This window comes from Miniopterus schreibersii (genome assembly GCF_964146895.1).
Source record: "Miniopterus schreibersii genome assembly, chromosome: 3".
In the NCBI taxonomy this organism is placed as follows: Eukaryota; Metazoa; Chordata; class Mammalia; order Chiroptera; family Miniopteridae; genus Miniopterus; species Miniopterus schreibersii.
The window spans coordinates 77375343-77397145 of NC_138103.1; the positions used below are offsets into that span (position 1 = coordinate 77375343).

Sequence of the window (21803 nt, forward strand, 5' to 3'; positions counted from 1 at the left end):
TCTGGGTGCTGTTTTCTGGCTCAGGTCCCAGCCTCCTTCGATCACCCCTCAGTCCTACTGTCTCCACCATCCACAGACTCCAGGACACAGGAGTCACCTCCCTGCTAGGGTCCAGTCTCCTCCTGGGACTGCCCCAGGAGGCCCTGGGCTCCTGGCTGCAGAGTATGTGCGCCAGGATGGGCTGAGTCTGAGCTGGGGGCTGCTCCCCCAGGAACCCTCTCTGTCCCTGCAGACACAGATAGTGGTGCTGCCTTATGAGGTCAATCTGGGAACCCAGAGCAGTAGTACAAGGGAGAGCCCCTGGATGGCAGTCACCATGCCATGTGACAGGGAGGCTGACGGATGAGGTTGGAACAGGAGTTATGTCCATTCTCCTTCTGCACTCCCTCCAACCCTCAGAGTCCCCAGCACTCCAGAAACACCTCTCAGACAAACCCACTCATCCTCTGCAGGCACCTCAGAGAGCCTGTAATAATTCTTACAGCTGCTGTACTCAGAGCCACAAATGGTGGCTTAACACAGAAATGGTTGCTCTCACAGCTCTGGGGCCAAGAGTATGAGATCAAGGTGTCCCAGGGCCAAGTTCCTTTTGGAGGCTCCTGGGGAGGGTCCTGCCCGCATCTTCCAGCTCCTGGGGCTCCAGGCATCCCTGGGCCTGTGGTATGGCGCTCCAATCTCTGCTTCCATCTTCAGGTGGCCTTTCCCTATGTGTCTGTTCCCATTTGTGTCTCTTACAAGGACATTTGTCACTGGATTCAGGGCCATCCGGATAATCCAGGATGATCTCTTCATCTTCAGATCCTTAAATTAATCACATTTGCGAAGAGCCTTTTTCCAAATAAGCCCCATTCACTGGACCCAGGGGTTAGGGCGTGGGCATAATTTTTGGGGGCAACCATTTAGCCCACTACAAACCTCTAAACTAAAACAGGATTCAGGTCCAAACTTGGAAGTACATGAGCCCCAGAGAGGGGTCCTGGTGAGTGATTCCGCACAGCACCCCTGCAACTTTCTGTGCACCACTTCAAATAGTTGGACAGGCAGGTGGAGATCACCTGTGTCCTGTCCCCAATAGATCCTGACTGTAGAACTGGTCCTGACTAGAAGGGATGCCAGAGGTGTCCACTCAGCCACCTTGAGGGGCCTCAGGACAGCAGCAGATCCACTCTGGGAGCCCCCTATGGCCCCTCAAGCTGGGCTCCACCTTCACCCTCATGGATCTGCTGGCCAGGTCCCCACTCACAACCTCACAGCCCAAGGGTGAGAGGAAAGGGAAGGCTACCCTGGACTCTGTGAAGCCTCGCAAGGATTCCTTCAGAGGGTAGCTGGGCTGGTGATAGCACCTTCCCTGGACACCATGGACCTACACATGCCAGAGCAGGTGCTGAGGGCAGCGCACAAGCGGGCGGGTAGAGGGGGAAGGCAGCACTGTGGGGGCTCAGCTTCTCGTGAGGCCCAGGCCCCCCAACCAAGAGGGCATAGCCTGGCCAAGACTCAGGACAGTGAGGTGAGATTTGGCTCTCTCTGAGAGAGGTAGTCCCTGTGGAGGATGGGGTGACACTGGAGTAATGGGGCTTGGGGAACCCCAATACCTCTCAGCAGGAGTCCACTCAACCATCCTTTCCACAATGGACAGAGTGGCCTGGCTTATTCCCTTGAGCAGCCATCCTCCACTTCTGTGACCCCGTCCCCTTCCACCATCAGGCCTGCTTCTCTTGTGTTCCACCTTCCCTTTGCTCAGGATCTGGGTGCCACCCACTCTGTGCCATGTAGTCCAGGGGGACAGAAGTGCTAGGGTCTCCAGGCAACGAGAAGCAAGAAGGAGCCCAGGCCTCGAGGGAGGGCTCAGGTGGCCAGGAGGGGAGCATGGATCGTCATGGAGGTGTCTGCCAGGAAGGAAGCCTCAGTCCAGGTGAGGTAGTCAACTGAGCACCTGGCTGAAGAAGGCACAGGGCTCTGTTGTGACAGCTTAGAGTGACCTCATGGAGGACCACCATGGGGAGACTGTTCACAGGTAGCCAACTGGGGACCCAGGACAGAGCAGAGCTGTGGGGCATGGCCACCAAGGAGGCTGAGCTGAGATAGGCCCACCTGAGAGTGACAGGGGTGCCCGCAGGCTGTAACAGTTGAACAGTTTATCTCAGCCAGCTCTCGCATAATAGGCACTACAGATGGGAAGGCTTAAACAACAGAAATTTATTGTCTCAGTGCTGGAGGTTGGAAGTTTGACCAGATTTTGGGTCAAGCATTTTTCGGAATGTTTTTGTGAAGGTGTTTTTTGGATGAGATTAACATTTAAATTGGTGGAATTGAAGAAAGCAGATTGCCCTCCCTAATGTGGGTGGGCCTCATGCAATCAGTTGAAGGCTGACCTCACAGAGTGGAAGTAATCTTGCCAGCATATGGCTGTAGACTAAACTGCCACTCTTCCCCAGGTCCCCAGGCCCTCTGGCTGCACTGTGGAGTTTGGACTTACCACTCTGGCATGGCTTTGAGAGAACTTTTCAGAGTGCTGGAAGGCACACCAGCCCATCCATCCCCCAGTGGGGGTGGCATCAGGTACAAGGCTGCTACAGGAAGGGCTCTGGCTCCCCCATGGCCAGTGAGGGGTGGGGGGCCAGTTCTGCCCAGCTCTTGATGATATCATGGAGGCAGTCTCCACCGGGTGGCACACCTTGTCTCTCACTCACTGGGCTGTCACAGACACAAATGAGGTAATGATTTGGCATTGCTTTGCAAACTGTCCAAAGTGAGGACAAGGTGGGATGGCACCTCTACTAAGGCAGGAGAAACCTTGTATGCATGCACACACACATATGTGCACACACATATACACTCCCTTCCCATGGCCAGGACACAGAATGTCCACCAAGGGAACCATCATGATTGTCTTGCCTTGCATGCAGTCCACAGGCCCCTCCTTGGGCACAAAGCTAGAACCTCAATCCCTCCAAGGCCAACTCTGAACAGCCCCAGGCAAAAAACCAACATTTGCTGCCTCCTGAGGGAGGAGGCAGCCAGCTTCCTATTTCTGGGGCCATGCCGCTGATGCTAAGAAAAGGGCAAACACCAGCAGATAGGACAAAGAAGGACCAAGAAGGCTGGTGAGGCTGCCCTGGAGCACCCAGCCAGCCCCTCCTAATAACAGGAGAGCTTGCCCCCACTCCAGGGTCCCTGGGAAAGGACATTAGAGGCCAGGGTGATGCAGGGGCTGCAGGTCCAGCAGCCAGGACATGCATCTGTGCAGCCTGCTGTGGCCCACCCTGGGCACCAAGAGAGCCAGTGCATTTCCTGGAAAGTGGGTCCTGAGTGGGCAGTAGGACTCAGGGCATGAAGGGACACAGCTGCCATGACCACCTCTCCCCTCATGACCGGCTGGATGGCTGAGGCTGCTGCTCGATCTTTGTGCAGGGAGAAACAGGTCCTTGGGGGAAGCAGTGTAAGGAGGGGCTGTACCAGGCCTGCAGCCCCCTTCCCAGAATCTGCATGCAGGAAGCCAGTCAGCGGCCCCCTCTTCTGTTCTGGGACCAGCCCAGAAGGAGTCACGCAGGGTTCTTTAAAACAGGAAGGTTCCTGGACAAAAATATCTCCTGTAAGAGGCCTGAACTCGCACCTTGCAGAGAGCAATTTAGATTAAAAAGGGCCCACTCCTGGGAGAGCCCCAAATGGTGAGAATTGATTTAATCAAACTGGTCTCCTCCCGGAAAACCAGAGACCAGGGGTTCTCTGGCAGGAACAGGCAGGGAGGGGAGGGATTTAGTTCCTCTTTGGCCCTTATTATCTGTTTGCTTTTTTTTCTTGTATTGTGATAAAATATATGTAACATAAAACTCAGCATTTTAGCCATTTTAAGTGTACAGTTAAGTGGCATTAAGCACATTCGCATTGTTGTACAACCATCATGTTCATCATCTCCAGGATTTTTTCATCTTCCCAAACTAAACTTCTGTCACCATTAAACACTAATTCCTCAACCCCCTCCCCTAGCCCCTGGCACCCACCCTTCGACTTTCTATGAATCTGACTCTTCTGGGGACCTTGTATGGGTGGAATCATTCAATATTTATGCTTTTGTGACTTGCTTATTTCACTCAGCATAATATCCTCAAGGCTCATGCATGTTGCAGCATGTGTCAGAATGTGTCCTTTTTAAGTCTGAATAATATTCCACTGTTTGGATGGACCACATTTTCTGTTGACAGACATTTGGGTAGCCTCCACTTTTTTGGCTATTGTGAATAGTGCTGCTATAAACATGGGTGTACAAATATCTCTTCATGATCTTGCTTTCAATTCCTTTGGGTAAACACCTAGGAATGGAACTGCTGAGTCATATGGCAACTCTATGTTTAATTTTTTAGGAACCTCCTGACTGTTTTCCACAGCAGCTGGACCATTTTACATTCCCACCAGCAGTGCACAAGGGTTCTAATTTCTCCACATCCTTGCCAACATTTGTTATTTTCTATTTTTTATGATAGCCATTCAAATGGGGATAAAGTGCTATCTCATTGTGGTTTTGGTTGCATTTCCCTCATGATCAGTGATGTTGAGCATCTTTCTATGTGCTTATTGTCCATCTGTATGTCTTCTTTGGAGAAATGTCTATTTAAGAACTACCATATGACCCAGCAATCCCTCTTCTGGGTATCTACCCCAAAAATTTGAAAACATTTACTCATAAAGAAATATGTACCCCCCATGTTCACTGCAGCATTATTCACGGTGGCCAAGACATGGAAATGACCTAAGTGTCCTTTGACCGATGACTGGATAAAGACTATGTGGTACATGTATACAGTGGAATCCCACCCGGTCCTAAGAAAGGATGAAATACTGCCATTTGTGACAACATGGATGGGCCTTGAGAGCATCGTGCTAAGCAAAATAAGTCAGATGGAAAAGGACAGGTGATTTCACTCATGTGGGATATAAAACAGCAACAAGTAAACAAACAGACCAACTCAGACACAACAGTATGGAGGCTACCTGGGGAAAGGTGGGGGGGGAGAATGGAGAGGGTAGAGGGGGTCAAATATACGGTGATGAGGGGAGACTAGGCTTTGGGCAGTGAACACACAATGGAACACACAGGTGACATGTTATAGAATTGTACACTAGAGACTTCTTACATAACCTTATTAACCAATGTCACCACAATAAATTTAATTTAAAAAAAGGTCTATTCAAGTCCTTGCCCATTTCATAATTGGTTTGGTTTGTTATTGTTGAATAGTTATAGGAGCTCTTTATATATTCTGGATACTAATCCCTTATCAGATATGACTTGCAAAATTTCCTCCTGTTCTGTGGGTTGTCTTTTCATAGTGTTCTGTGGTGCATGTTTCCATTTTTTAAGGCCTGTGCTTGTAGTTACCTTTTTACTGCCCCCCAACCTCCAATATTCATACAGTAGTAAACATCCATGGACACAGATCCAGAACTCAAGCCTGAGGCCATGGGGATAGAGGCCTGGGTGGAGGCTGTGAGGGCAGGGCAGCCAGGGCCCCAGACAGGCACCACCCGCAGGGCAGCAGGAGGGCTGTTCCAGGTGTCTCCCCTGGGGTCCTGCGCCTGCACACGGCATCCCAGTGGGTTAAGGATGTTTGTGTGGCCGCACAAACACAGATGTCCCCGTGTTTGTTTCCTGTATGAAATGACCACTGCAGGGATTGGCAGGGAGAACAGGGACCTTGGGAGTCCCTGTGTGTGGGGAGCTCTGCAGAGAGGCCAAGGGGCCAATCCCACTGTGTAGACCCCAATTCACACTCTTCAAGACTAAGCTGTGATTCTCTTGTTGGATGTTAAAGTCTTTATTTAAAGAAAATTTTGATGCATAAAGGAAGTTGGTGCCTCAAAATTCATGATATCCACCACATGGAAAAAGAGGCCAAACTGAACATTAAGAAGCAAAGAAGAGAAACAGTGGCTATGGCTTCAAGTGTTTTCTTTTTCCCTTTGGTTATTTTTTTCTTTCTTAGAGGCCATGGAAGGGAGGGAGAGTGAGAGAGAAATACTGAAGTGAGAGAGACATCGATTGGTTGCCTCCCAGTGGTATGTGAGGCAACCGGGAATCAATCCTGCGACCCTTCAGTACACAGGCCAACGCTCTCACCACTGAGCCAAACTGGCCAAGGCTCAAGTGTTTTCTTTTTAAGCCAAGTAGAAATCACCAAGGAGAGAATTCTTCAGGATTAGAGTGACCAACCCCTCAGGTGTTCTGGACAGAACCACTGAGCCAAACTGGCCAAGGCTCAAGTGTTTTCTTTTTAAGCCAAGTAGAAATCACCAAGGAGAGAATTCTTCAGGATTAGAGTGACCAACCCCTCAGGTGTTCTGGACAGAAGCACGGCTCCCTGAGACCTGGAGGTGGCTAGCAGATTAACATGCGCTGAGCTCCATAAAATATTTAAGGGAGAGGAAACAGAGTCTGCCCAGCGCACTGGGGAAGGGTGGGGGTGCCGACACCAGAGACGCCCGCCAACCCTGGGTGTCAGTCAGCCAAGAGGGAACCACAGCAGCCTGGGTCCTGACAGAAAACACCACATTTAGCCAGAAAAATGGGGCTTTTCCCTGAAACTTTCTTCAAGCAGAAACCTGTGACCAATACCATTAGTGACTGCGATGAAGGTTGCACAAAGTCATATAAAAAGCACAGATGCACCGTCTAGGAGGAGGTGGAGGGTGGGCTGTCGGGGGGTCCATGGACAGGCTGAGGGCCTGTCACACAAGTGACCTGGGGAGCCAGCCTGCCCTCTGGCCCCTCAATCCACCCCATCTGCGTGTCTGCTCCACGCCCTCCCGCCTCTCCTGGGCAGCTGTGGTGCTGAGGGCCGGTGCCTGACAGACCAGGTCCCTTGGCTGCTCCTCCTGCTACCCAGAAGGACAAGCTGTCCAATCCTCCATCCTCATGTTCCCTTGGCCAATGTCGATGGCCTCCTGCTGTTCCCATCAGCCCAGGGGGATGCTCCCCTCCCAGACAGCCCCTGTGGAAGTGATAGGCTGCTCCACTGTCCTCCTCACATCCAGAACCTTCCACTCAGAGTCAGCTTCAGGTGCAGCCCACCCCAGGCCAGGGAAACTCAAAGGTGGCCTAGGGGAGTCTGGCCCCTGGGGAGCCAAGCTGCTCTCCAAGGTGTGGCCCTGGGGGTGGGGAGCAGATGGAAGAAGGAAGGGGTGGGTGAGCATGTGTTCTTTGGACTGCCTCCTCCCACGTGGCCCAGAGCTGGTTTTGACCCTCCCCGAATGTCACAGTCCTCAAGGCGCCCCCTACACAGACTCTCCTTCCAGGCTGGACCCTCTCCCCTTCCTCTGCCCTCAGGCTGAGGGGGGAACATGTCCATCTCATGTCTTGATTCTGGCTCTGTGACCACCTCTGACTATCCCACCAAAGGAACTGCACTGGGGCTCCCACCAGCATCCCTCTACTGGGAACGAAAGGAGAGCTATGGTTCAGCCTCACTAACCTGAAACCTCCCAGATCACGTGTGACATTTCCCATGGCAGCACAGCCAGACCTTTCCTGTGAGTGAGACAGAAGGCTCCATGGGCCCCTTATACACCAGGTGTCCCGTCCTGCAGCAATGTGGGGGAGGGTGGGAGGGCAGGTAGTCACACCTGCAGCAGCATCTCTTACCTCCTGTAGGTAAAGATGAGCAGGCCACTCCTGTCCCAACACAAGATGATGCCACCCTTAATGAACTAACTGAACAAGGCTCAGTGGTACACTGTCATGACCAGCGTGTGCTGTGGGCTCAAAAGGGAGCTCTCAGGAAATGCTGGCTAAGCCAGAGACACAGGGATGGGACTCAGAGCTAGGCTTATGTCCTGTCCTAGGGAAGGGAGACCCCACAGTGGCCTCGAGGGGAGCTGGTTTGAGAGCAAAGTTGAATGGATTAGACTCTGCAATCCCCACTCCAGGCTGGACACTGAAGGAGGCACCAGAGAGACTCTGATAAGGCATTAGGAATCTGTGAGTCAAGAGGCTGAGGTCCCCAAGGATTAGAAATTCTCCCCCATCACTCCCTCACACACATACCTGCTTGGAAGTAGAAGGGCCCACCATGCTCCACTTCCTGGCTTGGACTTAGGAGTGCCAATAAAGCCAGGTTACATTGTTTAAATGGAGCACCAAATAATAGGGATTTTGTTCTTATATAGTGGGCACAACACAAAATCATTTCATTGACTGCTGGCTAGAACTCCTGCACCATAGAGCCCAAAGTCTGTGGGTAAAAACTAGCCAGCCAAGCAGTGGAACAGGAAGTGGCCACAGGCTAAGCAGTTTTTACACCTGAGGACTGAGGTGGAGGAATGTCTGGGGTATCCCATATCTGCCTGGGTGATGGTGGGGAGGGAGAGAGGGAGGCCTGCCCCCTGGACAGCAGCCCACAAGAAGAGATGAAGGTGGGTGTGGGGGAATTCTAGGGTCAGGCGGGATCCCCTGGCCCCCAACAGTCCCATCTCTTGAGTGCCACATCAAGGACTCTGGTGTAATGCCCTTCTTCCATGTCAATGTGAAGATGAAAATCTCAACAGCCTGATGGGGAGCAGAAGGAAAGTCAAGACCTGAGCAAGTCTCCTGGCACCAAACCCTTTTCCCAGGGGCACAGGCCAGCACACTAGGTGCCAATGGCCAGGAAGGCAGAGGGGCCCAAAAGGGGGATGTGGCGAGAGGAAGACCTTGAGGGTTAGCTGACTCAGGGCCATGCCCCTGCCTGGGGAGCTGGAAGCTGAGCCCTACTGGCTGGGAGAATAGCCCCATGATGGGGTGGTGCCCACTGGGAGTTCATCTTCCAGCCCAGAGGTGAGGCCAAGGCCACGGAGGCCCCAGTTCCTGTGGGGAGAACATGGCGGTCGAGCAAGTCAAGGTTGGGGTCAGTGCAGAACCTGGACCACTACCCTCCAGGTCCTCCGGGGAGGGAGTATGGACCCAGCTCCACAGCCCAGAAGGAACGGCCCATCTCACTGCTGCTGATTACAGCCAGGGAGTGTTACCCTGCTGGGCTCTCAGACATGGTTCCTTTTCCTACCCACACTCTCCCTGAAATTCCCGCTGAGTCCTTCATCAAAGCCATTTCCCTCAGAACAGGCTGGACACCTGCAGGACCCCTGAGAAATAATTAGCTGCTCTGACTTATTCTAATCAGTGACCTGCGGAATTACTTGCTCACAGAGGAAAACAAAAGGACCATGTTACTGGGTGAGCAGGAGCAGGGGAAACCGCAGCCCCCCGCTAGAGAGCGCTCTCCACGTGGGCCATAGCCGGTTTGAGGGTACGACGAGAGGGTCCCCCGTTCTGGGGTTGATAGCACAGGTGCACAGCAGATGCTGCACACACCCCTGTAGAGCCCAAGGAACGGCTCCCAGGGTTAGAGGATGAGAGGAAGGGAGTAGGGTCTGAGAACCAGCCACCACCAAGGTGACAAGTATCCTGTCCACATATCCACGCCTGACCTAGAACTCAGAGCAGAATTGGATGAACACACACATCTCACGTCTGTGCCAATGGTGCTGTCCTAGAGAGCAGGGGTCTGCAACACATACACACACATGCATATGGGCACGCATACTGCATGCACACTGGCACCATGAAAAGCCCGCTGCTCACATGGGGAGGTACCACTCAGATGTCACCATGATGCTAATGGAACTTCCCAGTAACTCAACGGAAGGTCTTGTGGAACAAGCATCCAAAACCTCTGCTTCTCTCAGCCCTAATGCTTAGAGCTACCCTCCCTCATCGTGTGCACACACATGACACTCACATGCACTGAGTTTCCCCTGGGGGGGGGGCAGACAGGAGGCTCTTCTACCTGAAGAGCCGCCTCCCCCCAGCTGACCTGCAGGGACTATTGGGGATGGGAGAAGCTGCAGGTAGCTGGGACCAACGACAGCCCTGAAATGGCCAAGGTCCTGTAGGCAAGTGGGAGCCCCAGGACAGTCTGTCCCAGGAGCGGATGGGGGTGAGGCTAAGCCCCTGGGCAGGCCTTCCTTCCCAGGAGGGTAAAGCCCCCACAAATAGAAAGAGGCTGCAGTGGAGAGGCAGGGCTCTAGCAGCCTTTCAAAGTTAGTCAAATCCTGCTTCTGCTCCCTGCTGGCTGGAAACTAGGCTTTGCCCTGTCCTCCAACGTCCCCACCCTCCCCACCCAGGGCTGTGGGCACCCACCTGTGTGAGCAGTGAGTGGCCAAGAGGGACACTGTCTGTACATCCCCCCACACAGGGACAAGGCAGGGGTCATCAATGTGGCTGCCAACACTCCTCAAGTCATTGAGAGCAGAGTTCTCAAAACTGAAGGCACACGAAGGTAGACGTTAGACTATTAAAGTGATTAAAGACGGGTGGGGTCACTGGGGGAAGGGACATAAACCAAGCGACTGACTAGAGGGCCGAACACGCTGTAAAAGCACAGCCCTGAAGGGAGGCCTCACTGACCCTCGGCTGCGTCTCCCAGGCGGGAGGAGCCCAGCGCCGCATTTCCTGGGTGGTCTGCAAGCCCCACCCCCACGCATATCCGGAAAGTGGCCGAAGGCACGCTCGGGCTCCAGGAGCCAGGAGGTCAGAGGGCTGGGAAGCTGTCGCCCGCCAACTCCCAAGGACATGCCCTAGCATCTGCTTCCAGGTCCCGAGAGAGGGCAGACCGCCAGCGGGACCTGGCTGCTGTCAAAGTCCCGGAGGAGAGCGCTGTGGACGCCCCGCACCGGCTCAGCCCAGCGCTGACCACGCGGCGACACGCGGCCGGCCCCAAGGCCGGCGCCTCGGCGGCTCTTCCACCCGGGCCCCTGGCCACCATCCCGCGATGCTCCGGACGCCCGCGCGCCCCCGAGGGGACGGCCCCGTCGGGCCGCACCTACCGTAGCGGCTCGGCTCACGTCCGTAGTGCAGAATGGGCAGCGCGTCCACTCGCGGCGGCTCCGGGGAAGCCGCGGGGCTGGGATTCCCCGCTCCGCCCGCCGCGGGGGTCACCACGAAACGCTGGGACATGGTGGCCTCCGGTTCCCAGGCTCCGCGAAGGCTGCGGGACGCGAGCCCGGCCTGTACCGGGAAGGCAGGTGGGGGCGGGGCAGGGAGGAGTGGGGGCGGGGCGGGGAAGGGGTGGGGCTGAGTTGGGGAAGGGGCGGGGCTGCGGTGGGGAAGGGGCGCGGCCAGCCTGGAGGAGGCAGTCGGATGGACTCCGCGTGGTCAGGGTCCCGGGAGCAGCCAGGAGCGCCCCCGGGGGAGTGGGCACCCGGGAGGAGGCGTCTGGCGGCCAGGGCAGACTTGTTCGCTGACCGGTGCCGAGATCCCTTGCTCACCGTGAGACACAAAAGTCTTGATCTTGAACACAGACCTGTCCCTTCTGAGCAATACAGCCTCGGGGGTCGCGTTGCAAGACGTTGGAGACCCTATCCTGTCCCAGGCTTCAAGGGTCAGCAAGCCAGGGCCTGGTCCAGGAGAAGGATAGGCCATGGGACGCTGGAGGTCTCTGGTCACTCCCAGCTGGGGACGGGCCTGGGACCACTGACCACGCCCACTGAGGGCAGGTACTAATAATGATCCCGGAGTGAGGAAGCGGTGAGGGCACAGTCCGTGGAGGCTGGGAGAGGGATGCCCGGGAGAGTGGAGGGCAGGAAGGGGGAGGTGCCACTGGGAGTGCGGAGGGGTGGGAACCAATGGACAAGGAAACCTGGGTGAGAATCAGCCACTCTGTTTATGGGCTCCTACAGCACATGCGCCGCCACAGCTTACTATTACCACACCCTTGTTACCACTTTACATTTATTCACATAGCACTTTACAATATGCAACGTGGTTTGCACATTTACTCATTCAACAAATATTTATTAACGCCTAGCAATACCAGGCCCTGTGGGTGACATAAGAAGGCAGAAATCCCTGCCTCTTTGAAGCATATATTCTAGAGTGGAGGCAGAGATAAGAGCTCTGATTAAGAAGCAAACAAGAAGGGGTTTGGGAGGGGTGAAATTGTGAATGGGGTGTCCACGAGGGCCCCAGGAGAAGAGGACATCTGAGCAATGACTTAAAGGAGGTCAGTGGTCAGCTGTGTATGGCTTCAATTCACTCACCTCATGGTCTATAATGGCTGCTCCTGGTCCAGCCATCATATTTGTATTCCAGTAGTGGAGAGAAAAAACAGGGGAAGGGCAATTAGCTCTCTTTCCAAGAGCCCAACCCAGAAGTCACACACAGCATCTTTGCTTGACCCATCAGCCAGAATTTAGCCATATGACCACACCTGCCTATGAAGAAAGGCTGGGAAATGTGCCCACTAATGTTCCGGGGCTGTTAATGAGGAAGAATGAGAGGTGAGGTGTTAGGGGCACAATGAATACAGGAGAAAAGACCCAGGGTTCTGGAGGATGAGGGCTCCATTCTTGCACTCACCCTCTCATTATGTCCCCACACCTCCATTCATCGGAGGAGGGAAGGACCAGGGTCCAAGTTCTCACGCCTGCAGGAACACCTGGCCACACCCATCGTCTTCCTGCACAACCTTTTGGGTTCTTCTGGGTGCTCAGGAGCCCCTCTTTCCCCCTTCACAGATCTTGGTCTGTGACAAATGGGGATGACAGCCCTCCCCCTCAGCCATTTATTCTTCAGTATTTTCTATCTTTGCCCAAGATGAACATTTGAATCACTTTGAAAAATTTCTCCCCAAATACCTTTATGTTTTCATTGGAATGGCATCCAATCTATAAATCATTTTGCTAAGAATTGACATCTTTATGGTGTTGAACCCTTCTTCCAGGTCCTGAATGTCTTTTTCATTAAGTTAATTCACATTTTTTGTTACTACTGTAATGGATCTTGCAACTATGCCGAAATGTAAGAACAAAAACAAAACAAAACATTACTGGCTTTTGGGTATTTCTTTTGTAACCTGCCACCTCACAGAATTCTAAATTCTATTACTCAATTGCCTTTTCAAGTTCAACTTCGTAGTTTTTGCAAGGGAATCATTTTACCTATAAAGAATGATAGCTTTGTCTTTCTTCGTTGTTTTTACCTCTTCTGTTTTCTTTTCCCCCTTTTGTTCTTGTTTTGGAGATTTCTAGAAATTCCAGGGCAATATGAAATACCATGTTTGGTAGAGCTCCTTGTATGGTCTGAACAGGAGTGGGACCAGTCTTGGTGTCTTCCCATGAAGCATCGTGCTGGTCAAGGGCTGGGATGAGTGCTCCTGCTCTACTGCCCTCCCTCACTGGCCCTGGTCGCCATCATTAGCTATCAGAATCCAGCAAACACCCTTAAGACCCAGAGGCAGCTGTGGAAAGACTTGACCTGGGAGGTCTAGAATGGAACTGCTAAGGGCAATTCCCACACTTGGCTCTCTTCCTCAAGCCTTCTCTTCCCTCTGTTTCAGGCCTGTCAGAGGACAGCCTGTAAGTCCAGCTTTCCCTTCAAAATGTCCAAACCTACCTGGTCCAGCCACACCCTTGATGAAACAGGTTCTCTGTCCACCTCATCCCTCAGCTCGTGGACATTCTAGAAATCTGAAGATGTCAGAGCTTCACAGAAAACCCTGGCCACTCAATCTCAGCCTGGATGAATGGCCCCATGTAGGTGGTGGTTGCAGCACCTAACCTGGGAGGGCCGTGGGGAATGCCTCTGGGTGCCTCAGAACCTCTGCCTGTCCTGGTGGAGGTGGATGGGACCCAACCTGGGAGAATGGCCTCTGATCATCGCTATCCATTTGCAAGAGAGTGTTGTAAAATATCTAGTTATTTCTTTAAAATATTCAAACCAGAAAAATACAGCCTGGTAAGCTCTCAATGTGCCTGGTAAAGGGAGATGAGAAGGATGAAGGGCTGTGAATACAGAGTAACAGGGGCCCGAGGAAGGAACTCAGGGGTGCCAGAGAAACATGCAGAGGGACATGAGACAGTCATAGGGCGGAGAGGGTGCAGGGAATGAGTTAGCGATCAGTCCTGCTTTTCCCTTTTCTCCCATTCATTAAATTCTGCTTTTATCTTCACTTATATTTTCTTCTTTTTTTTTAATCTTTCTACAATCTTGATCTGAATACTCAGTTTAAAAAAACTAATCTTCACTATGTCTCAGTAAATGAAAGCACTGAAGATTACACATTTTCCTCTGAAAATAGCATTGGACTCCTCTCTCAGGCTGATCTTCTCTAGGCGTTCTCTCAATGTCATCATTTTCTACGTAGCCTGTAATTATAGTTTTAATCTCTTCCACTAAAAACCTTTGTATAGCCTCCACTTTTAAAATTATCTATATCTATATCTACACATCATTTATTTGTTGATTTGTTGTTAACTGAGGTCTAATGTACGAATAGTAGGAGTCACCATCTCTCAAGGGAGTTCCATGGGTACTTGCAAATTTGAGCAGCAGGACACAGAACACCATTGCCACCTCTGTCCCCCCAGCCCCTGGAAGCACCAGTCAGTTTCTCTCCCTACCTTCTTTTCCAGCATGTCCCATAAGTGGCATCCATGATACAACTTGTAGCCTTTTGAGTCTTAGCCTGGAAAAATTTAAAGCTGATGTTAAAAGTACCCACCCTGGCTATAAAAACATCCTAGGAAAGTCTAAATTTCAGGGACAGTGCTGGCCAGGCCTCTATGCTGGAGTGATGGCACAAAGTGTGGGCTCTTCAGGGGGACCTGGCAAGTCACAGTCTCGGAGTCAGTCAGATGATAGAAGATGGCCTGCAGAAGACAGGTGTGTATGCTTGTGTATGTGCGTGTGCATGCATTGGGGCAGAGGCTCTGGGTGTCCATGAGGGGTCAGCATGCAATTTGACAACTATGGGTGGGTACAAGCAGGTAGGAATTGGCAGTCCTCTGTGTCATCTAACCAGGCATGCACAGTAGCCCCCCACTGTCCCCAATGCTGAACTGACTACCCATAAGTCACCCCAGGGGCTTCACTGCCATTCTGGGCTTGTCTGACTTGACCATGCTGAGCCATCTACAGGGTCAAGACCAAGGAGGGCCCCTGTGGGCTGCGGTCCATGTGGCCCAGGGGAGCCTCTGTCTGCCTAAAGCCACCCCCCTCCTCAGTATGTGCTGGCCAAGAGGCCAGCCCTTTGATGCACAGAAGGAGCACTGGGACACACGTTAATCAGAACACATAGCTGGTTGATAAGTCCAAGTGGACAGTTTGGTGGTGGGGAGACTTTTGGGCACTCTAGGTCTCATCAGAAAATGTTATGCCCTGGGGGCAAGGGCCCAACAACCTGGAGCCTAGAGCCCTCACTTTGGAGTTATCTTTGATGGCTCCCCAGGCAAGACAACCCACCCCCAACACACACACACATACACACACACACACACACACACAAGTCCAAGGTGGCAGGAAGCCTTGTGCCAGCATTCTGAACCTGAACCCTGGCCCCATACTCATCCATGAGGACAGACAGCCATGTGGTCCAGGGCTGAGCCATGCAGGCTAACCGGCCCCAGGCCCTGCAGCTTCATCCCCAGTTGGGCTCAGCTGTGTGTCACATGCCATGGGCCACTCATGGGGGACAGTGAGGAGGCCTATGCACTGGGGGTCCATGCCATGGACCTCTGACCTAATGCCCATCCCACCCGTGGCTCAGCCCCACCAGCACTCCCCATCTATCCCCACCTGTTTTATTTTGAATGAAATCCTAGCCATCAGAGGGTTTTACCTGTAAATACTCAGGTTCCCTTTTATCTAGTAAAACCCAGTCCTCCCCGCTCACTCATTAACAATAATCCTGGACATTCCTGGGGGCTCAGATCCCACTTGGGTTTCAAGTGTCACCTCTGTGAGAAATTCAAGGTTCTCTTGTGAGAGCCAGGAGAGGCCACACCTCATTCCATAGGAGGATCAGAGGTGAAGGAGGCCTGGGCAGTTCTGGAGCCACTTCACACTGAGGTCCCTTTAAAATGAAAGTCCCCCTGTTCTTAGTTGTCCTTTTTAATGCTGTGTTCTGGGAATCTGCGACAATGGTGCTGAACGTGGGGTCCTGGCTATGGTCTCACTCCCTCTGAATGGGGAAGGTGTTTATTCTCACACACTTCATGGTTTCATTTAGGAAGGAGACAGGCTTCCTTTAGGGCTCCAGGCTTCGAGGGGCGATGCCCACCTTGTTTGCAAGAGCTGCTTCACCAGGCCTCTCACTGCTCCTTGACTTGGTGGAAGACCTGCCCCCCAAAGCCCCCAGAGGACAAGCTCAGAGTGGAGTGTGTTATGGTAACGTGCTTCCCTCAGGAAGAGGGGGGCCCCTCCTGGCTGCAGGACACAAAGCCCCTGCTGAGGGTGTTGGTGCCCACAACCCAGGGCAGGGCATCTGCTGATCAGCCCCCTCCTGCCTCAGCACTTCCCTCCCCTCAGCCAGTGGGGTTGGGAGACTTGCAGCAAACCCACAGCAGCCACCCCGTCCCCAGCCTTGGAGCTCTTGATACTCCCCTGGGCCTTGAAGAACAGGGGTCACTTTCTAGCCAAGCTGGCCAGCTCAGCCCTCTGCTGCTGGCCACCAGGAGCCCGAGGGAGGGATGCCGAGAGAAGGGGTTGAGCGAGGCTGGGAGTAGGTAGGGGTGTGATGGAAGGTGCAGGACATGCGCTGTGCTACTGAACATCTTCCAGGAGTGATTCACACTGAAGACTGACAATGATGATCCTCATTCATACATTGTTGGGTCATCCAGGGGTGGCAGAGGAGGCTCAGGAGGGGACACAAACCCTTGGCCCTTGCTGCCTCTGAAAGATGCTTCCCAGATGGCGGGTCGTCACTGTGTCCACAAAGGGGTTCCCAGCCTTTCTGGGGAAGCGGAGTTGGACCCGGTATATGCAGGGCCATAGCAGGTGCCTCCCAGGGTCCACAGGACAGCCCAAGGGGGGGTTAGTTTTCTTTTAGTGCAACTCTCCCACTTTTAGATTCTCCCCCACCAGCTCTGAACGAGCAGCCACCAGGTCTGCTGCGTGCCCACTAGATGGTTCCCTCTAGCCCACCACAACCCTTTGGACAAAGGCAGCTGGCCTTGGCCCTTGATTTTCTGGGGGGGGGGGGCCCTTCTGTGTTATTTCCTGCTTTGCTCCAGCACCCGGGACAGTGTGCAGTGCCTCTGACAGTCATAAATTAAAGTGGAATGATGGATGGATGGATGGATGGATGGATGGATGGATGGATGGATGGATGGAATGATGGATGATGGAGGGAGGGAAGGAGGAGGGATGTACGGTGGATGAAAGATTGCTGGCTGGATGGCAGGGGGACAGGTGGGTGGGTGGAGCATAGGTGACAAAGGGATGGATAACAGGTGGATGGATAAAGCCTGACTCTAGTCAGCACTCAGCAAATGTTCATGATCCTTCTTTTCTTCTAGAAAGTGTCGAAATTGCTACTGTTTGCCTGGACCCTGAAGTGAACCAAAGTTTTACCATCCTGAAGCTGCCTTTTTGGGATATTAATTTTAAGCTGTTTATTAAGAAACAAAAGACTCAGAAAGAACCTTCTCCTTCCCCCTTTCCTGCCCAAGAGATTCAGACAGGGAAATCTGCTCCGGGAAGACCTTAGCGTGTTGCCTTAGCCTAATTTGAATTGAGTAAACAGAGGGCTTCAGACAGGGGTCTGTTGCTAGATAGCCTGTGTCCCACTGTTTCTGAGTTGCTGAGCAAGAATTTTCCTGCCTTGTATGTTTTGCTTTTTCTCAACTACCTGTAAATGGCCCATTCTCACTTCTGAAATCTAAAACTTGTTCCCCTCCTTTCTCCTTTGTCCAAAATGTGTTATGTACCCAATGTTGCCTCAGTGTCTTTGGACTTCTCATGCTCATACAAATGCCTCATGTGCATGTATTAAAACTTTGATTACCCCTGTTAATCTGTCTCTGTTAAGTTGGTTATTAGCCCAGCCAGAAAAACTTAGAAGGTGGGAGGAAAAATATTAACATTTTTTAGCCTCCCCCCCCCCAATCCTTGTGGCTGTTGGGCTTCGGTTTTGCATCTCTACGTTGAGCTCTGGGTTGAGGTAAGATAGTGTGATTATGCTAGGGAGTTTAATCTAGAGGAGGAGGGAGAGAAAGAGAAAGGTCAGGAGCCAGGCACATTTGAGGGTGGAATGTGGCAGGTTTCTTGGGGAAGATGCCAGGACTGGCCTCAGTGGTGGGCTGACTGGGATCAGCAGGGCTGAATGGAAACCAAAGCAAAGGGCTGAGGGAGACCTCACAGAACCACAGGCGGCAGGTTGTGGTAGGGTGGAGGGTAGCCCCTTTGCCTTTCATCTCCATGGCCAACCCCTCCTGTCATTCTATTCTGCCGGGGAAGCCCAGGTTTGTCCAGGTGCCCAACACATTCAGGAAGGACTGCAGCAGGTTCAGACACTTTCGTCCATCTCTGTAGCTCCCCCCTTTTTTTGCTGGCTTTAGGTTGGGTAGATGCTAAGGGTCTGGCCAATGAGCTATGGGGATAGGTGTGTGGGAAGAGGGTTGGGGGAAAGGGAAGCATTACTGAGAATGATTTCTGCAGAGCCAGGTGAGGATGGCCCTGTCACAATGGCAGTTTTTTCCTCAGGCCTGTGGCAGAGGTGTAGGGACCCCTGTGCCTGGGTATGGTCTGTCTGCTATACCCTGTGGCCAGTGAATGGGAGGTGACCCTGGTCCTTATCTGGGCTCATTTAGCAGTGGTGTCTGGTGCTGTGGGGGCTTAGTAATCTCAGACAGGACTGTCCTGGGGCTGAGATCAATCTCAGAGAATCGCAGCATCATGATGCTCACAAACCCCCATGGTAGACCCATTTTGTCTCCGCCAACTGGAGGCCCCAGTCCCAACCCTGGACATGTTGCTCCCATGTCATTGGTTCAGCCCTTGGCTGTAGACCCCTCCCAGCAGCGAGACGTGCTCTACTTTGGATGTGTAAACACGGAAACTTGGCCACCCGACCCGCTGCCTTACTCATCATAGTGACACGATCCCTTGGGCTCCTCTGGCCCCTCGCTCCCCTGGGAGGTCGGGTTTCCAGGGCTGGGCATCTCAGCCTGCTCTAGCAAGGGGTGGCTGAGGTAATCCTGGCCCTGAGCCTCCTCAAGATGCCTCCCATGGTTTGAGGGGCACGTAGTATATCGAAGCCTGTGGCCCCCAAGCCTCTAGGAGCTGCAAACCCAGGTTAGCTCTGCCTCCTGTACTGGGTGGCGTGGGCAATGCCCACAGGTGCACAGTCTGAATCTCGAAGGCCTCTCACATAGCAGGCATCCTGCTCTTTGAGAAGATCTAAGACAGAATACATTCAGTACATGCTGTCTACTTCCCATTGATACCATTGTAATGAACCCGGTTTTTAATTAACAGGAAAGAGAAGGCCAGTTACTATAGGCATGCCATTTGTGCAGCTTTGCCAGTAAGCTGCAATTTAGAAGCATGCGCAATCAAATATGGGTGAAATAGGGAAGGTGCTTTTCTGTCAGTCATGCCTGGGAACAGGTCATTGGCTGCGTAGGCATGGCCACTGCAAGTGCAAGAAGATTTAAGATACTTAAGCTCCCAAACAAAGGAGTTCTCTCTCTTGCTCTCTTGCCTCTTGTTGGACTCCTGGCCTGAGACTCTCACACTCTGTATTTGCCCACTTGGCTCACGGCCATGTGGCCCCACACACAATAGACGAATGGACTGTAGCTAGCCTAATGCTGTACCAGACCCAGCTCCACCAGGAAATGGAAGCTCTGGACATTGGCTTTGCTTCTAGCTCTGCTCAATCTCCAGCTACGTTTTCCAGGGCTGGTTTAAGGGAAATGGGACTTTGCAAACCCAGAGATGTAATTCCACGCAAATAAAAATCACTCATCCTCCCATGTGAGTCTCAGAAAATTCTTTTCTCGAGCTATCTTAAGGGTCCGACCCCGAGCACCCAGTGGGGAAGGGGATCCCCCACTTCCACTAGTGGACACTCCACTTCCACTGATAACACCATCACTCATCCATCCACTCATCACCATCAACATCCATCAATCCATCCTCCATTATCCATAAATTCCTCTATCCATTCATCCATCATCCATCCATTTATCCACACACCCCCCATTCACCATCCATCCATCCATGGCATAGGCATGTGCAGAGAATGAGATGCTGCACAGGGGTGGGGACACAAACTGGAGCCCCCTGTGGTGGCTCTCTGGAGGTGCCTGCTATCAGAAGGAAGGTGAGAGGCGCCAAGGGCATTTGTAAGGAGCTCAGAAAAGGGCAAAGTCATGCGGTGGGCAGAACAGGAGGGGAAGGAGTGTAGGCCCCACAGTGAGGCCCACCCTGCCCATCAGGCCAAAGATAAGAATTCAGAGCAGTCAAGAAGAGGAGGCAGAAGGTGTTCATGCAGAGAGGCTGAGGCTGCATGCAGCAGGGAATAAATGATACAGGGTGCAGAGTGAAGATGACAGGCCACAGTCATCCCTGCTCCCATCTTCCTGGCCACACTCTGCCTATCAGGAACCTGAGCCAAAGTAGCCTCTTTGTTTCATTGTTGTTAAGATATTTTTAACTTGTGTGCCTGCCACTTATAGTCCAGGAGCTGCTGATGAAAATAGCTGAAATAACCTCCTTGATTCAGGTGCTTCCTTTTTCCTCTACTAAGACTGCCTTCCACCTAAAATCTTTAGTGGCTCCCTATTACCAACTCGCCCTGTGTGGCTTTCAGGGCTCCTCGTGGTTCCTGCTCACTCTCCACACACACCCTTAGTCTCATCCTCCCCTCTGAATACCCTGTTGGAGCCTAGTGGCCTTGCTCCCAAGATGGCCTCATTTGCCCCTAGAGCCAATTAATCCCTCAAGGTTGGAATGCCCAACCCTGTCCCTCCTCCCCTCCTCTGGGCTATCTCCTGTTGCTCCCTCAGCCCTGCATTGTCTATGGAATCTCCTACCTGGCTAGGTATGTCCCGAACTACTGTCCCAACCTTCTGTCCCTAACTCCTGCTCCAGCTCAGATATGCCAGGAGATGTCTTCACTTGCACAGGCCCAGCTCAGAGCTGAGCAAATGCTCACAGCTGAGGACAGACACACTGGGCACTCTGAGGAAGGGCAGGTATGGCCAGGGTGCAATTTAAGGCAACAACAGATTTCTGTCAGAAACGTCTGTCGTCCTGCATGGCTTCCCAAGCAGACCCTAGCAACATGGGATGCATTTGCTTTCCTGGGGGGGGGGGGGCTCTCCAGGTGGGTGCTTGGAGAGGCCACAGCCGGGCTCAGAGACTAGGGGTCAGGGGGCCCTTGAACTCTTTTTTACATAGATTTTACATGTGATAAAGTGCACAACCTTAACTGCTCAGTTCAGAGTTTAGAGAACGGTGTGTACCTGTGCAACCACCACCCAGAACAAGATACAGATGTGTCGAATGCCCAGAAAGTTCTCTCTTGGACCTTCCTGTTGGCCCCTCTTCATAGGTAGCCAGTGCCAGATCTATCGTGCCTGTTCTGGAACTCAGAGTAGACAAGATCATGTGGTCTGTGCTCTTGGCTGTTACTTATCGGTGGGTCAGCAGTTCGTTTCTTTCTGTGGCTGAGCAATATTGCTGCACAGATGAACCACATTTGGTTTCTCTCTCTCTCCTGCTGAAAGACACTGGCTGTTTCTGGTGGGGCTGTTAGGAATAAAGCTGCCATGGACCTTTGTGTACGAGTGTCCATGTGAATATGTGTTCACATCTCTTGAGTACCTAGGAGTGGAAAGACTAGCCCACAGAGTAGGCTTATATTTAATTTTTTGAAAAAGTGCCAACATTTTCCCAAAGTGGTGGTACCACTTTATACGATGGACAGGATTGGGGCTGCCCTCAGTGGGGGTGCCAAGAACCTGTGGGGAGAGGACTCTCTCAGCAG

The 21803-nt window shown here is 52.6% G+C and overlaps 1 protein-coding gene across 3 annotated transcripts in view; it reads right to left on the reverse strand.

The window, feature by feature from the left end:
• Nucleotides 1–11035, reverse strand: part of SLC12A7 (solute carrier family 12 member 7) — an 82970-nt gene extending 71935 nt beyond the window's left edge. For all 3 annotated transcript variants that reach the window (XR_013998450.1, XM_081132426.1, XM_081132428.1), the window contains exon 1: nucleotides 10855–11035. Coding sequence is in view for 2 of the 3 variants with exons in the window: in XM_081132426.1 (XP_080988552.1) it covers nucleotides 10855–10984 (130 nt within the window). In the remaining variant the exon portion in view is untranslated. The remainder of the gene's footprint in view (nucleotides 1–10854) is intronic.
• Nucleotides 11036–21803: the final 10768 nt, after the last annotated feature.